Source organism: Carassius gibelio, chromosome B17 (genome assembly GCF_023724105.1).
Source record: "Carassius gibelio isolate Cgi1373 ecotype wild population from Czech Republic chromosome B17, carGib1.2-hapl.c, whole genome shotgun sequence".
In the NCBI taxonomy this organism is placed as follows: Eukaryota; Metazoa; Chordata; class Actinopteri; order Cypriniformes; family Cyprinidae; genus Carassius; species Carassius gibelio.
The window spans coordinates 25,962,925-25,978,284 of record NC_068412.1 but is presented as its reverse complement, the minus strand read 5'-3'; the positions used below and the strand labels follow the sequence as shown (position 1 = coordinate 25,978,284).

The 15,360-nt window shown below is 37.9% G+C and overlaps 1 protein-coding gene across 4 annotated transcripts in view; it reads right to left on the bottom strand.

Annotated features, from left to right (window-relative positions):
- Positions 1–1,020: 1,020 nt before the first annotated feature.
- LOC127976083 (syntaxin-binding protein 5) overlaps positions 1,021–15,360 on the bottom strand; it is a 40,287-nt gene continuing 25,947 nt past the window's right edge. Inside the window, exons 20-28 of one of the 4 annotated variants that reach the window (XM_052580200.1) lie at positions 14,459–14,515; positions 14,330–14,377; positions 13,422–13,466; positions 11,177–11,416; positions 9,787–10,144; positions 9,547–9,712; positions 9,353–9,464; positions 8,300–8,520; positions 1,021–4,823 (exon numbers count right to left, since the gene is read on the bottom strand). In XM_052580200.1, coding sequence (XP_052436160.1) covers positions 4,782–4,823; positions 8,300–8,520; positions 9,353–9,464; positions 9,547–9,712; positions 9,787–10,144; positions 11,177–11,416; positions 13,422–13,466; positions 14,330–14,377; positions 14,459–14,515 — 1,289 coding nt within the window. In that variant the 3' untranslated portion in view covers positions 1,021–4,781. Of the gene's footprint in view, positions 4,824–8,299; positions 8,521–9,352; positions 9,465–9,546; positions 9,713–9,786; positions 10,145–11,176; positions 11,417–13,421; positions 13,467–13,925; positions 13,956–14,329; positions 14,378–14,458; positions 14,516–15,360 lie in introns of all 4 variants that reach the window. The other 3 variants (XM_052580201.1, XM_052580202.1, XM_052580203.1) reach the window with 3 other exon arrangements.

Sequence of the window (15,360 nt, the reverse complement as noted above, 5' to 3'; positions counted from 1 at the left end):
TTTCCCTCCCCTTCATTCTGATGCGCGTTTCTCAGCTGTTTGACTTTAGAGCCCCCTGCAGGCCACGTGACGAACCGCAGCGCTATTTGACCCCACAGAGGAATGTTTTTAACTAAACGTTTCTTAGATAAATCAAACTAAGTGTAATCGTGACAGTTTTGTGTAGAGTTAACATAAATGGAATTACATAAATTGTTAAATAAGTGATTTATCGACATTTAATATTAGCCTTTATTACATTTTTACTCCTGTTTGCTTTCATTAGGCATCTATTAAATAAATAATTACTATATATATAGCCATCTTATCAAAGCAGTTGATATAAATGCAATATTTAAATGCTATTTAGATTATACATTTTCTTTCATATATTTATTTTAGTGCTGTTAAACGATTAATTGCAAGCAAAATAAAGGTTTTTGTTTACATAATATATGCATGTATGTGTATACTTAATTTGTATATATAAATACACAGACATGCATGTACATATTTAAGAAAAAACATGTTATGTTTATGCATTTAAAATATTTGTATATAATATAAATTATATGAAATATAAACATGAAAATATTTTCAAAATATATACTGCACGTGTGTGTATTTACATATACATAATAAATATACACAGTATACACGTTATGTAAACAAAACTTTTATTTCGGATGCGATTAATCGTTCGACAGCACTGATTTATTTTTCTAAGGTAAAACAAAAACCAGAAACAGTGAATATATATTGTATAATTATTATGTATTAATGAAATTATAAATATACTCAAATTGTTTAATCAGGTGTATAAAAAGCCTACTCATTTTGATTAGTTATCTAAAATATATAAATATGATGTATAAGTGTGTGCGTGTTGCAGAAATACGCATAAATATGTTTTTTATTTTCTATATTATATTTCTATATTACAAATTATTATTTTTTTTTTTCGGAATTGAGAGTTCAAGTTGTAAAACTGACATCTAGTGGCCAAAGTTTGCAAAATGAGGTGTGGAATCAAAACGGCTGTAAAGACATCTTTCCGTTACATTTATTTATGCCTTATAAACATGTTTCCTAAACTGTTGGGTGGCAGCAGATTAAGACAAACATTCATGTGAAAGTCTGAATAATAAAAATGTACATTAAGTCGACTGCGATGAGAAAACCTGCAACCCCACGGAGAATCTTCCCCAAAACTGACCGTTTTCAGGAGAGTATTTTTTTTCTGGAGTACAGCAATGATGTTCAGGGAAACTCAAATAACAATGCTGTGTGTATACTATCAGAAAAATAAAATAAAAGCACGCTTTCATAATAATCAATAGAGAGGAAATACTTTTGATTCGTTCCTTTACAAACATCTCACTAGCAGGACTAAAGAAAATTAACCAATATATAAAGTAGATGGATGTTTCAAGTTTGTAAACACGATATCATGCTGCCTTTTGTGCAAGAGAAACCAGAGAACGAACAGTACAGAGATGGCCAGTGATTTCAGAGACTCTTCAGCTCATCTTTTCCTCTTCCACAGACGACCAAGCAGATGGCTCACCAGAAAAGATTTCATATTTGATTAAGCGAGAATATTTACACAACAAGTTCATCTCAAAATGCACCCTTTCATATTCATTGTAAATTTAAAGTCAATTATATATATATATTAGAATATGATTAAACTGGCAATGAAGACAAATCTGAGAGAGTGTGCGCCACATTTACACCTAGCATATAGTTAATTTTGGTCCTTAAAGAAACAAAATGTCCAAAATAAAGACCAATACAATAAAATGATTTTGATGTGATTACAGTATAAAACACACAGTGCAAAACCACACAACCGCTCATAGAAGAGAAGCTGAATTTGATTTTCAGTTTGTCAACACTGACATTTGCAGATTTGTGAGATATTTACACAAACATCATGGCAACAGAAGGAGTAGTTTGCTATGTCTATCTATCTATACATGATGTAGAGATGCTATGAGGCTGATGCATCCTCTCCTCTCTGTGAGATCAAGTTTCACAGCAAAGCAACTCTTTGGAGTCTAGTCAGATCACAGCCACCATCTTCAGTAACTTTGACTGCGTAAGCACTCTCAAGTTTGTCTTCAGAAATAGTCATATTTACAACATTTGGCAGCAATGTGACAAACAAAGAAAATGAAGAGAAAAGCCTTCATGGAACAGTTCACCCGAAAATGAAAATTTACTAATCCTCAGTCTATCCAAGATGGAATTTATTTGTTCATAAGAACAGATTTGGAGAACTGTAGCATTGCATCACTTGCTCACCAACGGATGCTCTGCAGTGAATGGGTGCCGTCAGAATGAGAGTCCAAACAGCTGGACACACAGCTTTTTAATTGGTGGACTGCACTCTTGTGATGTTTTCATCAGCTGTTCGGACTCTCATTCTGACGGCACCCATTCACTTTAGCAAGGGATGTAATGCTAAATTACTCCAAATCTGTTCTAATGAAGAAACAAACTCATCTGCATCTTGGATGGCCTGAGGATAATATCTTTTCAGCAAATATTCATTTTTTGGAGAATTAACTCTTTCATATGCCTGATAGGAAAATAACAAGCGTCAACCGATTTGACAGATGCTCGTAATCTGAAACACAGATAGCAGCAATTCCTTGCACCTCATAAATAAGAAAACACACTTAAAGAAAACATCCCAACATATGCTTTCAAATATATTGTATCTTTAGTTTATATAAACGTGAGCATACACATATTCTTTCGCACATGTATGTTCACGAACACACGTATATGCACACGAGGTTAGGATATATTCATGGGTTGCAAAAGCAAAGGCAGAAGGTAACGCCCATCCGAGGGGCTGCTGACCGAAAGCATGGAGTTGCACTGAACATTTAGTGGTCGCCTCCAAACACAGAGATAGATATATTCAGCTCTCTGTGAGGATGACAAACTCATGCATTAGTCCATCCGAAAAGTCTTCTTAGAAAATACACAGAGAAATCCATTCCTTACGTACTTCAGAGGAGGAAGTCACCAGGTACTGTACTGAGTCTCGCATTAGCCTCGAGATTTCCTCGTCCAGGAGCAGTTGCATCATGGGAGATAAGGAGGAAGATGTTTTGCATATGAAGAATCAGTTCTCTTTGCACATTTCAAAGGTGTCTCTTGTGTCCGGAGAACGGACGGGTTTCTGACATGTCATTCATCTCAAGGCACATAATCAAGATCATGCCTGACACTTACCAACTCTCACTCGTGCTCCTCTTCATGATAAAAATATCCTGCTCCCTTAGATCAAAAATAATTTACGTGCTCCAGATCTCTGTTTGTACATAACCAGCAAATATTCAGCAGTTGAAACCTTTTAAAAGCACGTCTGGGTCATATTTCGCCCCCAAAAAAGTTAGAAAAACTTAGAAATAACAGTTTTTAGAAAATTAAACCATTTTTTTGGACTGTGAATAATTGGGCATATTTTTATTCTGTAAGTGAAACAAAATAAATAAATGTACCAAAATGATAAAAAAACATTTTAATTGACAAAATATATATATATATCATAGTGGTATTTGAACTGTCTTTAATTTATGCAACTAAATAAAACATTTAAATTGTATTACAGTGTTCTTTTCTAAGCACAATGCGAAAATGAATGATCTTACAAAAACTTGTCTTCATGCTAAATATAAATTTTTTCTTTTGATGTTGGTATGAAATATGAGCCAGACACGTTTTTAGACAGTCATGCTAATTAAATCTTTATATATGTATATTCAAAATCAATATCATCTTTCTCCAGTGTCAACACAGCGTATGGAGTACATCAAGTCAGATCTCTTCCCTAAAAGCTCTTTTGAGACCTGATCAGCGTAAACCAACAAAATGATGCATGATCAGATCAGCTCCACTGCCCAGGCCCGTCTGCAATTTCATATGGCAAACTAATCACATGATATGTGGTAAATACAGCAACTTCCAGCCCTTTAGAGGTGAAATTAAATGGTACTTCATCACACCTTACGTAAGACAATCCGGCCTTTTCCACAGCTAACATGATTACCGGGAGAATCTGATGAAATCTACTTATGCTTCAACCTAAAATCTAATTTATGTAATATTTTGCTTGAAGAACACCCCTGCCTCCTAAAAATAGGTTTTCTTTATGCAAAATATTGCTTTTGAGGTGAAATATTAGCTAGTTGAGATTCATCTCAATTCCAAAAACAAGAAAAAGCACTAATTTCCTAAATTAAATCACTAGACATGCAACCCATTCTTGCTCTAGTGACAGATTATCAGAAGCATTAAGCTTGGCAATGCTGCAGACGTTAGACTTTCTTTTGTCAGCTCTATGTCCCTCTGACCCATTTCATTCATCTTAAATCTTTCATTTCCCTTAAGGTCCTTTTTTGAGTTTCTTTGCAGACAGAATGGCAGTGAAAATGACAGCGTGGCGGGTGAAGGTATAAGACAAGGGGCAGCTCTGGTGATGGGCCTCCTCTCCCAAGACAAGATCCACAGCTGTGTTTTCAGAAGAGGAAGCTCAACTGCCACCGAGAAGGAAAGGAAATCCCGTCCTGATGCGTTTCGCCTGTCCCGTTCCTTCCCCTCCTGTCTCCTCTGTCTTTCCGCAGCTCCTCAGCTCGAGGTAATGCTGCGTGACGTTGTGCTGAGCGCTAGTGGCAGTCTCTGGACATCACAGAGAGAGAAAGATACAGGAAGAGAAGGAAGAAACGGAGGAGAGATGATGGATCTGCTGTCTTTATAGGAAGGTGCGCTGACTCCCTGCAGGGACTTCAGAGCTGGTACCATTTCTTGTCCTTGTATTTCAGCATCACCTGGTGGAGAAAGGCAGATGGTTTACTCATTATGAAACAAAATATGCTAACACAAATAGAATTCAGAATCAGAAAGAGCTTGTGCATACAAGGAATTTGTCTTAGTGACATAAGCTTCCAGTACACAGAGACAACAACAACACACAGACAATAAAATATAAGATGAGAATTAAAAAAATACACATGTAAACATAAATAGACAAATGTTGAAAAATGAATTGAAAAATAAATAAATTGTATGTACAATTGTGCTATAGATGACAGAATGGAATAGAATGGAATAAAATAGAATGCAGGGATGTACTAGGATGGAGGTGGTAACAAATAAATATTAGGTTATTGCACATTTTTATTGCATAATCTGGGGAACATTTAACTGTTCATGAGGTAGATAGCCTGGGGGAGGAAACTGTTCTTGTGACTGGCTGTCTTGGTGTCTGCGACTCTGAAGCGCCGCCCAGATGGCAAAAGTTCAAACAAGGGATAACTTGGATGTGAGGGATCCACAGTGATTTTCTGAGCCCTTTTCCTCACTCTGGATGTATAAGGGTGGGCAGGGGAGCACCAATAATCCTTTCAGCAGTCCGAACAGTTATCTGTAGTCTTCTGATGTCTGATTTCGTAGCTGAACCAAACCAGACAGTTATTGAAGTACACAGGACGGACTCAATGACGGCTGAGTACAACTGTTTCAGCAGCTCTTGTGGCAGGGTAAACTTCCTCTGCTGGCGAAGGAAATTCAACCATTTTTGGACCTTTTTAACAATGGATTCGATGTGAGTGTCCCACTTCAGGTCCTGAGAGATAGTGGTGCTCAGGAATCTGAATGACTCCACTGCAGTCACAGTGCTGTTCATGATGATGAGTGGGGAAAGTGCAGGGGGGTTTCTCCTAAAGTCCACGATCATCTCCACTGTTTTGAGCGTGTTCAGCTCCAGGTTGTTAAGACTGCACCTGACAGCCAGCTGCTCAACCTCTTGTCTGTAAGCAGACTCGTCGCCATCTTGAATGTGGCTGATGACTGTGGACTTCAGGAGCTTGACAGAGGGGTCTTTAGAGGTGCAGTCGCTGGTGTACAGGGAGAAGAGCAGAGGGGAGAGAACACATCCCTGAGGGGCACCAGTGTTGGTGGAGCGGCTGTTTGAAAGTGAAAGTGACGTGACATACAGCCAAGTTTGCTGACCCATACTCAGAATTCGTGCTCTGCATTTAACCCATCCAAAGTGCACACACACAGCATTGAACACACACCCGGAGCAGTGGGAAGCCATTTATGCTGCGGCACCCGGGGAGCAGTTGGGAGTTCGGTGCCTTGCTCAAGGACACCTCAGTCATGGTATTGCCGGCCCGAGACTCGAACTCACTACCTTAGGGTTAGGAGTCAAACTCTCTAACCACTAAGCCTTGACATCTGCATTTGCCTATCTGTCATAAAGCTGGTGATCCACTGACAGACAGAGCTAGGAACAGAGAGCTGGGTCAGTTTGGTCTGGAGGGCTGTTGGGATGATGGTGTTGAAAGCCAAATTAAAGTCAAAAAACAGGATCCTCACATAAGTCCCTGTTTTGTCCAGATGTTGCAGGATGAAGTGCAGTCCCATGTTGACTGCATCATCCATGGACCTGTTAACAGTTAACAGTTGTGTAGAGAGATAGTAAGAATGGGTGTGGGGGTTTTCTAATCTACAATAAACTCATTCAGGTCTTCATCAAGTTGTTGATTCGCCTCAGTGCTGGGGGATGTTGTCTTGTAGTTTGTGATGGCTTTCAGACCATTAGAAGTGAACTGACCTTCCAACTTTTTAGCATAGCCACTCTAAGCTCCTTATTCAGTGTGTTTCTGGCTCTGTCTTTGTGATCTGATCAGTGAGTTTTTGCAAAGCCAGGCTCAAGTGCGCTTGCAGAGGAATGTACACACTCACGAGTGAAAGAAGATTTAAAGTTAATGAAGAGCACTTCTAGATCAGGACAGCACATCTTCTTTAACAGTTATATCTGTACACCACCTATCACTGATGTAAAAGCATGTCCCACCACTGCACGATTTCCCCGTTGATTCTTTCCACTCTGAAAAGCTGAAAGCTCGGCAGATGTAGCTCGCTGTCCGGTTTGGTGTCATTCAGCCAGGTTTCCGTGAAACAGAGCAGCAGAGTGTGAGAAATCCTTATTTGTCTGGGTTTGTTAGGTAGAGAGCAAAGATTTTCCAAATGGATGCTAGGCATCGGCATTCAAAATCCACGCTTTCTGAGCTACACAAGCGTGCCGGCTCGCTTCCCCGTCTGCACGTCCAGAAGCATCTGATCAGAGCCGCTGCTCCGACAACAACAACATTCAGTAAAACATCAGAATAATTGAAAACCGGTAGGAGATTGTGGTTTGTTCTGCAGAATGTTCAGCAGTACATCCCTGGTGAAACTGATCATGTTTGAAAAAAAAAACATTAAAACAACTGGAGAGCAACGCACCATGGCTGCCATGTGTGGTGTCACCTTGATTGTTTGTCAAAGATTACGGCTGCATCTCAAAACCTAGAGAGCTGCCTACCTAGAAAGCATTTCTGGACATCAATACTGGACTCTTTTGACTTTACTTTATGGCCTAAAATGCAATATTTGTGTCATTTGTCCACTGCTTCTGCAGTGTAAATCCATAAAAAAAACGATGTAGATAGCATAAATCAGTTAAAGAATACAATAACCTGTAAATAATGCGCACTCTCACTGAATCAGCGTGTAGTCAGTGAAACATTATATACATTTGAAATGTTATACATTACTTCATGTTTTAACTTGAATGTTTTAACTTTTTTAACATATAACAGATTATGAGTGATTGTATTCACTCAAAATATTTTAAAAATGCATATCCAGCAAAATACTCAATATATTATTAAATAAAATCTTATCTACTGGTGAAATTAACCATTATGAGCACTAGCAAATATTTGCCACAATATACATTATATTTAGTATTTTTTATAGTAGTTTAATAACATCATTAACCTCTAGAAACTTTAATTTCATCGCACAAACTTTTAAATTTAAACAAGGCATTGAATTGTTTATGCAGCCGTGTCTCTTATGCCTTTTGGAAGCGAATAGGTTGAAAGTCTGTAGGTAGTGAATGAATGAGCAATGTGAAAATTATTTTCTGACTTAAGTGTTGGTTTTCCAGTACAAATATCTAAACATTCTTAAATCAATATATGTTTACTTAAGAAACTATCAGAAAACAAGACCCAATGTCTTCAGTCATTATGCATCGCTAATAAATATAATTTTAAGAATGTTGATATTGGAACCGGAAAATGACAAAAATACTCCGTAAATAAAGTGACTGTTTGCAGTGAATGATTTAATTATTTCTGTGATTGCACAATTCTGGAAAGACTGAGATGTGCTCACTAGGTTTTGAAACGCAGCCTCTGTATCACTTTAAAAAGCAGCAGTTGTAATGAATAGCAAGAGATTGTCTCACATCATGCGCGTGTTTAGAGAAGGAGTCAGCGCTGGCCATCATGGCTGCTGTCCTCTCCTCCAGCTCGCCTAGTTTCTGTCCTCTCTCATCCAGAGCTATCCTCGCCCGTGCCAACTCTCCCACCACACCGGACGCGGCCCCCTTCATGCCCTCCATACCACCTGGACCTGGGATGTGCTGCGCCAGGCTGCGTGAAGCTTTACCTGCAGACACCTCTCCGACTGCAGGCCAGAACAAACAAGAGGGATAGGATTCAGTACCAGCATACATTTTTCAAGAAAGTACAAATTCTTAAACAACACTTAGTATCATCCCTTGTAGAGTCATAGCAGAAATTGAAAGCTTGTCTAATTTTTATCTGTGATAAGTACTAATGTAAGTGTGTTCATCTCATATTTTGTCTAGCTGTTTTCACTTTTTGATGAGGAAGTAGTCAATATGGTGCATTCATTATCATACCTGTATTGGCTAAAACTAGTAGTTGTTTTTAAGTAACAGCGCTGAAAGCAGATATTAATTTATGCAAATTACATGAGAAAAAAAATCTGAATTAACATTAATGAGAATTTGGAGCGAAATCTGGCTAATTTTCGTAAAAATAAAATAAAAATCTTCCTAAAAAATTAAATCCTGAAAAATAGGTTTTATTTTTGATTTCACAAAATATCTATATTTGATCTATATATGACCCATTTTTTATTACGTGTCTTTGTGATATTCATTATTTGTTTTTCTCTTTGCCATACTTATAATAAATAAATAAGAAATAAAGGTTCTTTATTTCTTTCTGAAAAAAGTTAAAGGTTCTTTAGGAACCTTTCCATTCCACTAAATGTTCTTTATATGATTTAATGGTTCTTTCTGCTTTTTAAGTGTACTGCACATACATTTTTTTGATAGGAAACATTTAAAAAGTTTAATTGATTAAAAACATTATAGATATCATACAAAAAAAAAAAAAAAAGATAAACAACCGGACAGAATTTTAGATCGCTTCAATTAAAACAGTTTAAGAAAAAGATTTGTATGTTTGAGTGTCAGATCACTGCTTACACAGATCCTCTCGGTCTAAGGACTGAGCCCCGCCTCCAAATAAGCCCTTGAAGAAGCCTTGGTTTGGAGCCTCTGGTGTCTCCACTGGAGTAAACAGCTCTCCAAGCATCTCCTGCAAAAATGAGCACCTCGAAATAATGCCAAAATGGCTAATTTTGCCAAAAGATTATAAGACATGATGTACACAGTCTGACCTGCAGGTTATCACAGGTTTCCTGGATATAGGTGATTCTTTGGATCTCAGTGGGCGATGTGAGGTACAGAGCTTGGCCTTGGTTTGAGAAACAGAAGGTTCTAGCTATCCTCATGTCTGTCAGGGGAAGGTAGTTCACATCTAGCAGTGGCCGCAGGCTGGGCAAACTAAAAAAACAGACCATTTATGAGACAAAAAACTAAATATTCAATGGCTTTTAATATCAGTTTAATCATGTTACCTGAGGGTCATGATATGGCCATTGGCACAGAAGCAGGCGATGCCGACCCCTGCGGTCATCGTCACCACATCAGCTCTCAGTACGAAGGAGGTCTCTGTGATGTTGTGTTCATAGACACAGTTTTGGGAGGGCATTGCCACCACCTTCGCCTGTTTCTCTGAGCAGACCACAGCGTACTGACAGTCCGGGTTCTCCTGAGACGAAGGAGGCGAGGTGGGCCGGCGTCTCTGTGGCCGTTCTCTCTCCTCCTCAGGGGCGTTGGGCTCATACCAGGACTCGTAAACATGGGGCAGAAGGGTCCCGCTGGCATCCAGCTGGGCCATGCGCAAAATACCTCCCTTCAAACGCACGACTGGACCTGTGATGACAAGAAATCAAGATAAAGGTATTAGTATAGTGCTTTTCAAAATAAATATTGTTTCAAAGAAACTTTACAGAAAGATGTGATGTTAATGTTTATAGTATCTTGACATCTTCATGCCTTATAGTTGCATTTATCAGATCTGAGTGACAATATAGTTACATTCTGCGATGATACAAGCAATTAAAATTTGAAATATAAGTTTTACTTTATGCGGATAAAGTAGGACATACTTATATATCCAACCAGGCAATAATATGGTTACACTATGTGACAAAATAAACAAGCCGAGATTGCTATATACTGTATAGTATACTGCGTGTACTGTATACATTATATGCAAATCAAGCTGTTTATACTTATATATGCAGCTTTATTTAAAGAGCTGGCTGATAGTTGTATTTTACAAGATTCGCTATAAAGTATATATTGCTTTACTTGAATTTACTGGATGTATGCAGGTGTGAAACCAATAGGTGTTTTTCCATCAGCTGCTGTTTCCATCCAAAGTTACAAATTTAATTTAAAGCTGCAAATGAAACTTGTGCGAAATTTGTAATAATGCATGAAACCTTTTCCTTCCCATGTGTTCAAAATCGTCAGTTCCTGGGAAAACGATTAATTTCAGCAGGACTGCGATTGAACTTAAAGTTCTTCACACATGTTTTGCTCACATTCAATTTGCAATTTTGACTTGAAAAGTGACTTCTGAGGGAGATGTGTTTCATACATCGGTACATATAGACATTAAAAATGTCACTTTTTTGCCTGCAGATTTTTGCAAGTTATCTAATCACATGTATTTATGCACTGAATGGGTTTCCATCATAGTTTATGTACATTTTGTGGAATGGAAAGTTTCCTTGGATGTTAAAGACAATATGATCTGCCTCAGTGGAATGCATATTCATGCACTTTTAAAGATTTTATGTGTGTCTTGGCAATTGTATCTGGTGTTCCTATGCAGTATCCCAAAGTTTGTGTTAAAATAGGTGGACGGAAAGATAGCTAATAGTAAGAAGATATTACCACAGAAAGCGACGCCCAAGGGCTGTTGCATCCTCTGCTCTGGTGTGGAGGGCACAGTGAGGACGATGGCCAGCATGCTGCCCAATGAGGTGCCCACCCACAGGCTGGGCACTGCCACAGTCTCGCTCTTCTTGGACAGAGAGTCACAAAAGTAGAAGGAAGAAATGACCTCACGTGACTCTCTGTCAATGCTGGTCACACTGGAGCTGCGTGAGCGGCTGAATGAGTTGTCCCTGGCGTCTGAGGACACGGTGAACCATCAGGGACAAAAAGACAATAATAAGAGGACAATTAGCATGACTTTTTTAAAATCAAGTCTGAAGCACCTCAGGATACCTGAAATCTAAGGACAAAAGCAGTCAAACCATTACGCAGTTAATATATTGATTATACATTCTTAGTAAATACGTAGTGTTAATTTAAACTTTACATACAGGAACCGCACACACTGCCGTGAAATCACAAGAACAATTCCAATCAGTATGAAAAAAACTCGCAATCACCAATTACAGAACATTGTCATGCTGTTTTATTTTCACTCTCAAGAAACACAGATGCATTCAGATATCTTTCTGGCAAGCCTATAATTTTAGTGTAAATTACACATTCTAAAAGCAATGCAAAGATGAGTCTCGCCAAAACTTCTAAATCATAAAACCTAATAATAATTTGGGGTAAAATATGTCCCAAGCTTTTTGTGCTCGATATTTACCTAAACAATGTCTGAAATTTGTTAGTAAACTAAAAAAAAAAAATGGTTTGATGGTGTGTTATGTGTGTATTTTGGGAAGATGAATTATGATAATAATTTTTTTGTAATGTTTCTGTATTCCACTAATAGTATTATATTTTAATCGGTTTAAAATCAGACACTGAAAAAAAAAAAAAAAAGGTGAGGGAATTTTTCAGTTTCACTAAAACCAAAATTGGACGGCAACAAGACAACGGGGCAAACCCCACACGGCAGGCTCCAGTAAGAGTTAGTATGAACCAGGCCAGGTCAGGTCAGGTAAGGTCAGCCTAAAATAGGACCAACTCACTGGGGTCACAGAATGAGGTCTCACGGAAAGAAGCTGAGCGTTTCTTCTTCATTTCCTTCACTGAACTCTGTTGTTTCTTACCAGGGAGAGAGCAGTGACGCCGTAAACTCCTTTCTATACGCAGAACAGTGCACATTATAACTAGCTAGATAATGCATATTTCACCTAAAAACAATTGTACACTTTTCCATTCATGCATGTCAGTCTATATTCTATATACATATATTATTACCATGAAATAAGGTCTTCATGATAACAACATTTATGATACCAAAGATATGTCTTAATTCTTGACAAAAAATAAAGAACATAAATAAGAAATGCTATTGTATGAGGTAATCAAATGCATAAAACACTGCATATTCTTCACTGTGTAAATTACATTCATATTTCTTTTTTTAGTCTAGAACAGTTAGAGATTTTCTCTCTTCTGTTGTTTGATTTAAATGAAAAACAGACAGCAATATTAGACTGCTGTCACTTTAAGAGCTGCCTGGATCCAATATTCGGTTTCCATCTCCGCTGTCTGCTTTCACTTTAGACCTAAATAATTGTGTTTGACAGGATGTTTGCATAGATGGCCATTTTGACACTTACAAGGGTATATTTAACCATTCAAGCCCTATAAAGCGACAAAAATAATGAAGTTCAAAATCAATACTCCCTCTCCGACAGTGCTCAGAAAGTCTCTCAGACAGCGGATGCATATAGCAAATGAGTTTTCTTTCACTGCTGATTATGTATTAATGGCTTAAATTCACGTATTTATAAAGTGCAATGCTTAAAAATGCATGCAAACGATACATTTCTATGACCAAATATCAAGGTCATGTGAGCGTGTAACCACGATAGAGACGATAGTCCAAAATCTCTCAGCTGACACATTTCTACTGGTTAATAACGTCCACCAGTATATCGCACACCCCTAATTTGTTGCATGCAAAAAAAAAAAAAAAAAAAGTATTTATTGTTATAGTGTCTACTATTTAAGCTTTATTCAAACTCTACATAAAAACGGCAACAATGACTAGTTGTTTGTTAAGACCTGTACAGTTTCATTGAGCAGTTCTAGGCTAGAATAAGCTGCAAACTGGACTTATAGGTAAAGTAATGCTTCGTTTACATCAGCAGCATGGAAGAATTGAATCCCCTGCAAAAGATGCACAGCTACTCCTAGAAACTAAAGGGAGAGAACAAACTCTTACCATCTTTCTGATCAGCAATCATGTTAATTTTCCGGGATATCTTAGCTGGAAAAAAGAAAACATTGTTCTGAACATATAATCAAAATCATTCATCTGGGAAATAATGCTTACTAAAGTTAAATAAGAATTTTGGTAAGTATTAATCAATCGGTTTAAGAGAGAAATAAGCAGGTTGAGACTAAATTTATCAGCTGGAGGATCATGATGTAGAATGAAGCCAAAGAGCAGCCATGAGCCCATCAGCAGCTTTAAAACGAGAGGTTTGTTCATCTAGTATGTTACAATCAAAATCAGAAAAATGAGTGATTAGTGGCAATGTAAGCAGAACCGATCAAGAGTCAGAACACCAGGAGCCTCATTTCTCTCCAAGACGTCTGTCATTGTGTGTGACGTCTGTCTATGATTTCAGATCTTCAGTAGAGATCAGTGTGAAAACATGATCTGGTCAAAATCAGAAATATGTTAAACGTCTGATATCATTTTCATCATCCTGTGTATTTTTACCCTTGAAACGCACCAGGGCAGAGTAAAAGCCTGCAATGTTAAAGAAGGTTAGAAAAAAGCACTCCTTGAAGAGACAATTTCTAAAATGATGAGAATAAAACAGTTTTAATCTAAAATTTCAGTGCAGAATTTACAAACCATTTTGTGAAAAAAAAGATGACAAAACTTTAGATTAACATGCACTTGCACGGAATCATTCACAACTACTGTTGAAAACTTTGAAAGTGGTAAAAACTTTCACTGGTCCAACATTTACTGGCACACCTAAACACCACGCTCAAGTTCAGCTCAACTACGCACTCATGTTAATTTGTTTGGTTAGTTGAAATGGTTAGTGCACAAGAGCCCATTTAGCACAGAAACTGAGAGACCCAGACTGCTGTAATATGAATTTTATACAGTACCAAAGTCATTGGCAACAGTCTTGGATATCCGCTTGCTTTTGGACTTCACTGGAAAATGTATTGAATAGAACCAATCAAATAAAATAAAAGATCTCCTAAGACAAAAAAGCTGTTTATAATGCATCGTACCCCTGTCAATGAACTTTTGTTTGCTGTCTTCATCAGAATTGCACGGTGAACCGGAGCCTATAGCAACAACACAGTACAGTATACATAATGTGACACAGCCGATGGGGTCTTACATAACTTTTGGCAACCACTGTACATGTATATCAAAGTCAAATTCCTTGTAAATGAAATGCACTTAGTCAGCCCACCTGATTGGGATTCTGATGATGCTTGCAGATTTTTTTTTTTTTTATTATTATTTTAGCTGTGCTAAAGAATTTGTAACTATAATAGAGTTTCACGTCCAATGCTCTGGCATTGCAGCATTTGTCAATATGTCTGTCTATAAGTTGCAGTGTGCAGTTTCTGCATGACCAATGGAATTGCATGGGGTTGGCAGGACTACCAGTTTGTCCTTTAGTTCAGTTTGGTCCTGCAGAAATGACACTTTAGACCTTAAAAAAGCACAGTCCACACCAGTGCTTTAAGTGGCCCAAAAGAGGTGCCGGTACTCTATTATAGCCACAAAACAAAATTATTTTGGTTTTTTTTTTTTTTTTTTTTTTTTTTTTTTTGATGACTCCCCTCATCCCCTGAGGTAACAACAACTATCTTGAAGGGCTTTTATATAGGCTACAGCAGTCAACAGGCAACCTTAATAATAAATACTTTAGCTCCGAACTCCCGAACTGACTCAAATGAATCACGCTCCGAACTCCCGAACTGATTCAAATAATTCGCGATCCCCAAAGTGACTCAAATGATTCGCGAACCCGCTTTGAACTTCCGAACGGACTCAAATGATTCGCGAACCCGCTACGAACTCCCGAACTGATTCAAATGATTTGCGATCCCCAAACTGACTCAAATGATTCGCGAACCCGCTTTGAACTCCCGAACTGATTCAAATGATTCGCGTTCCC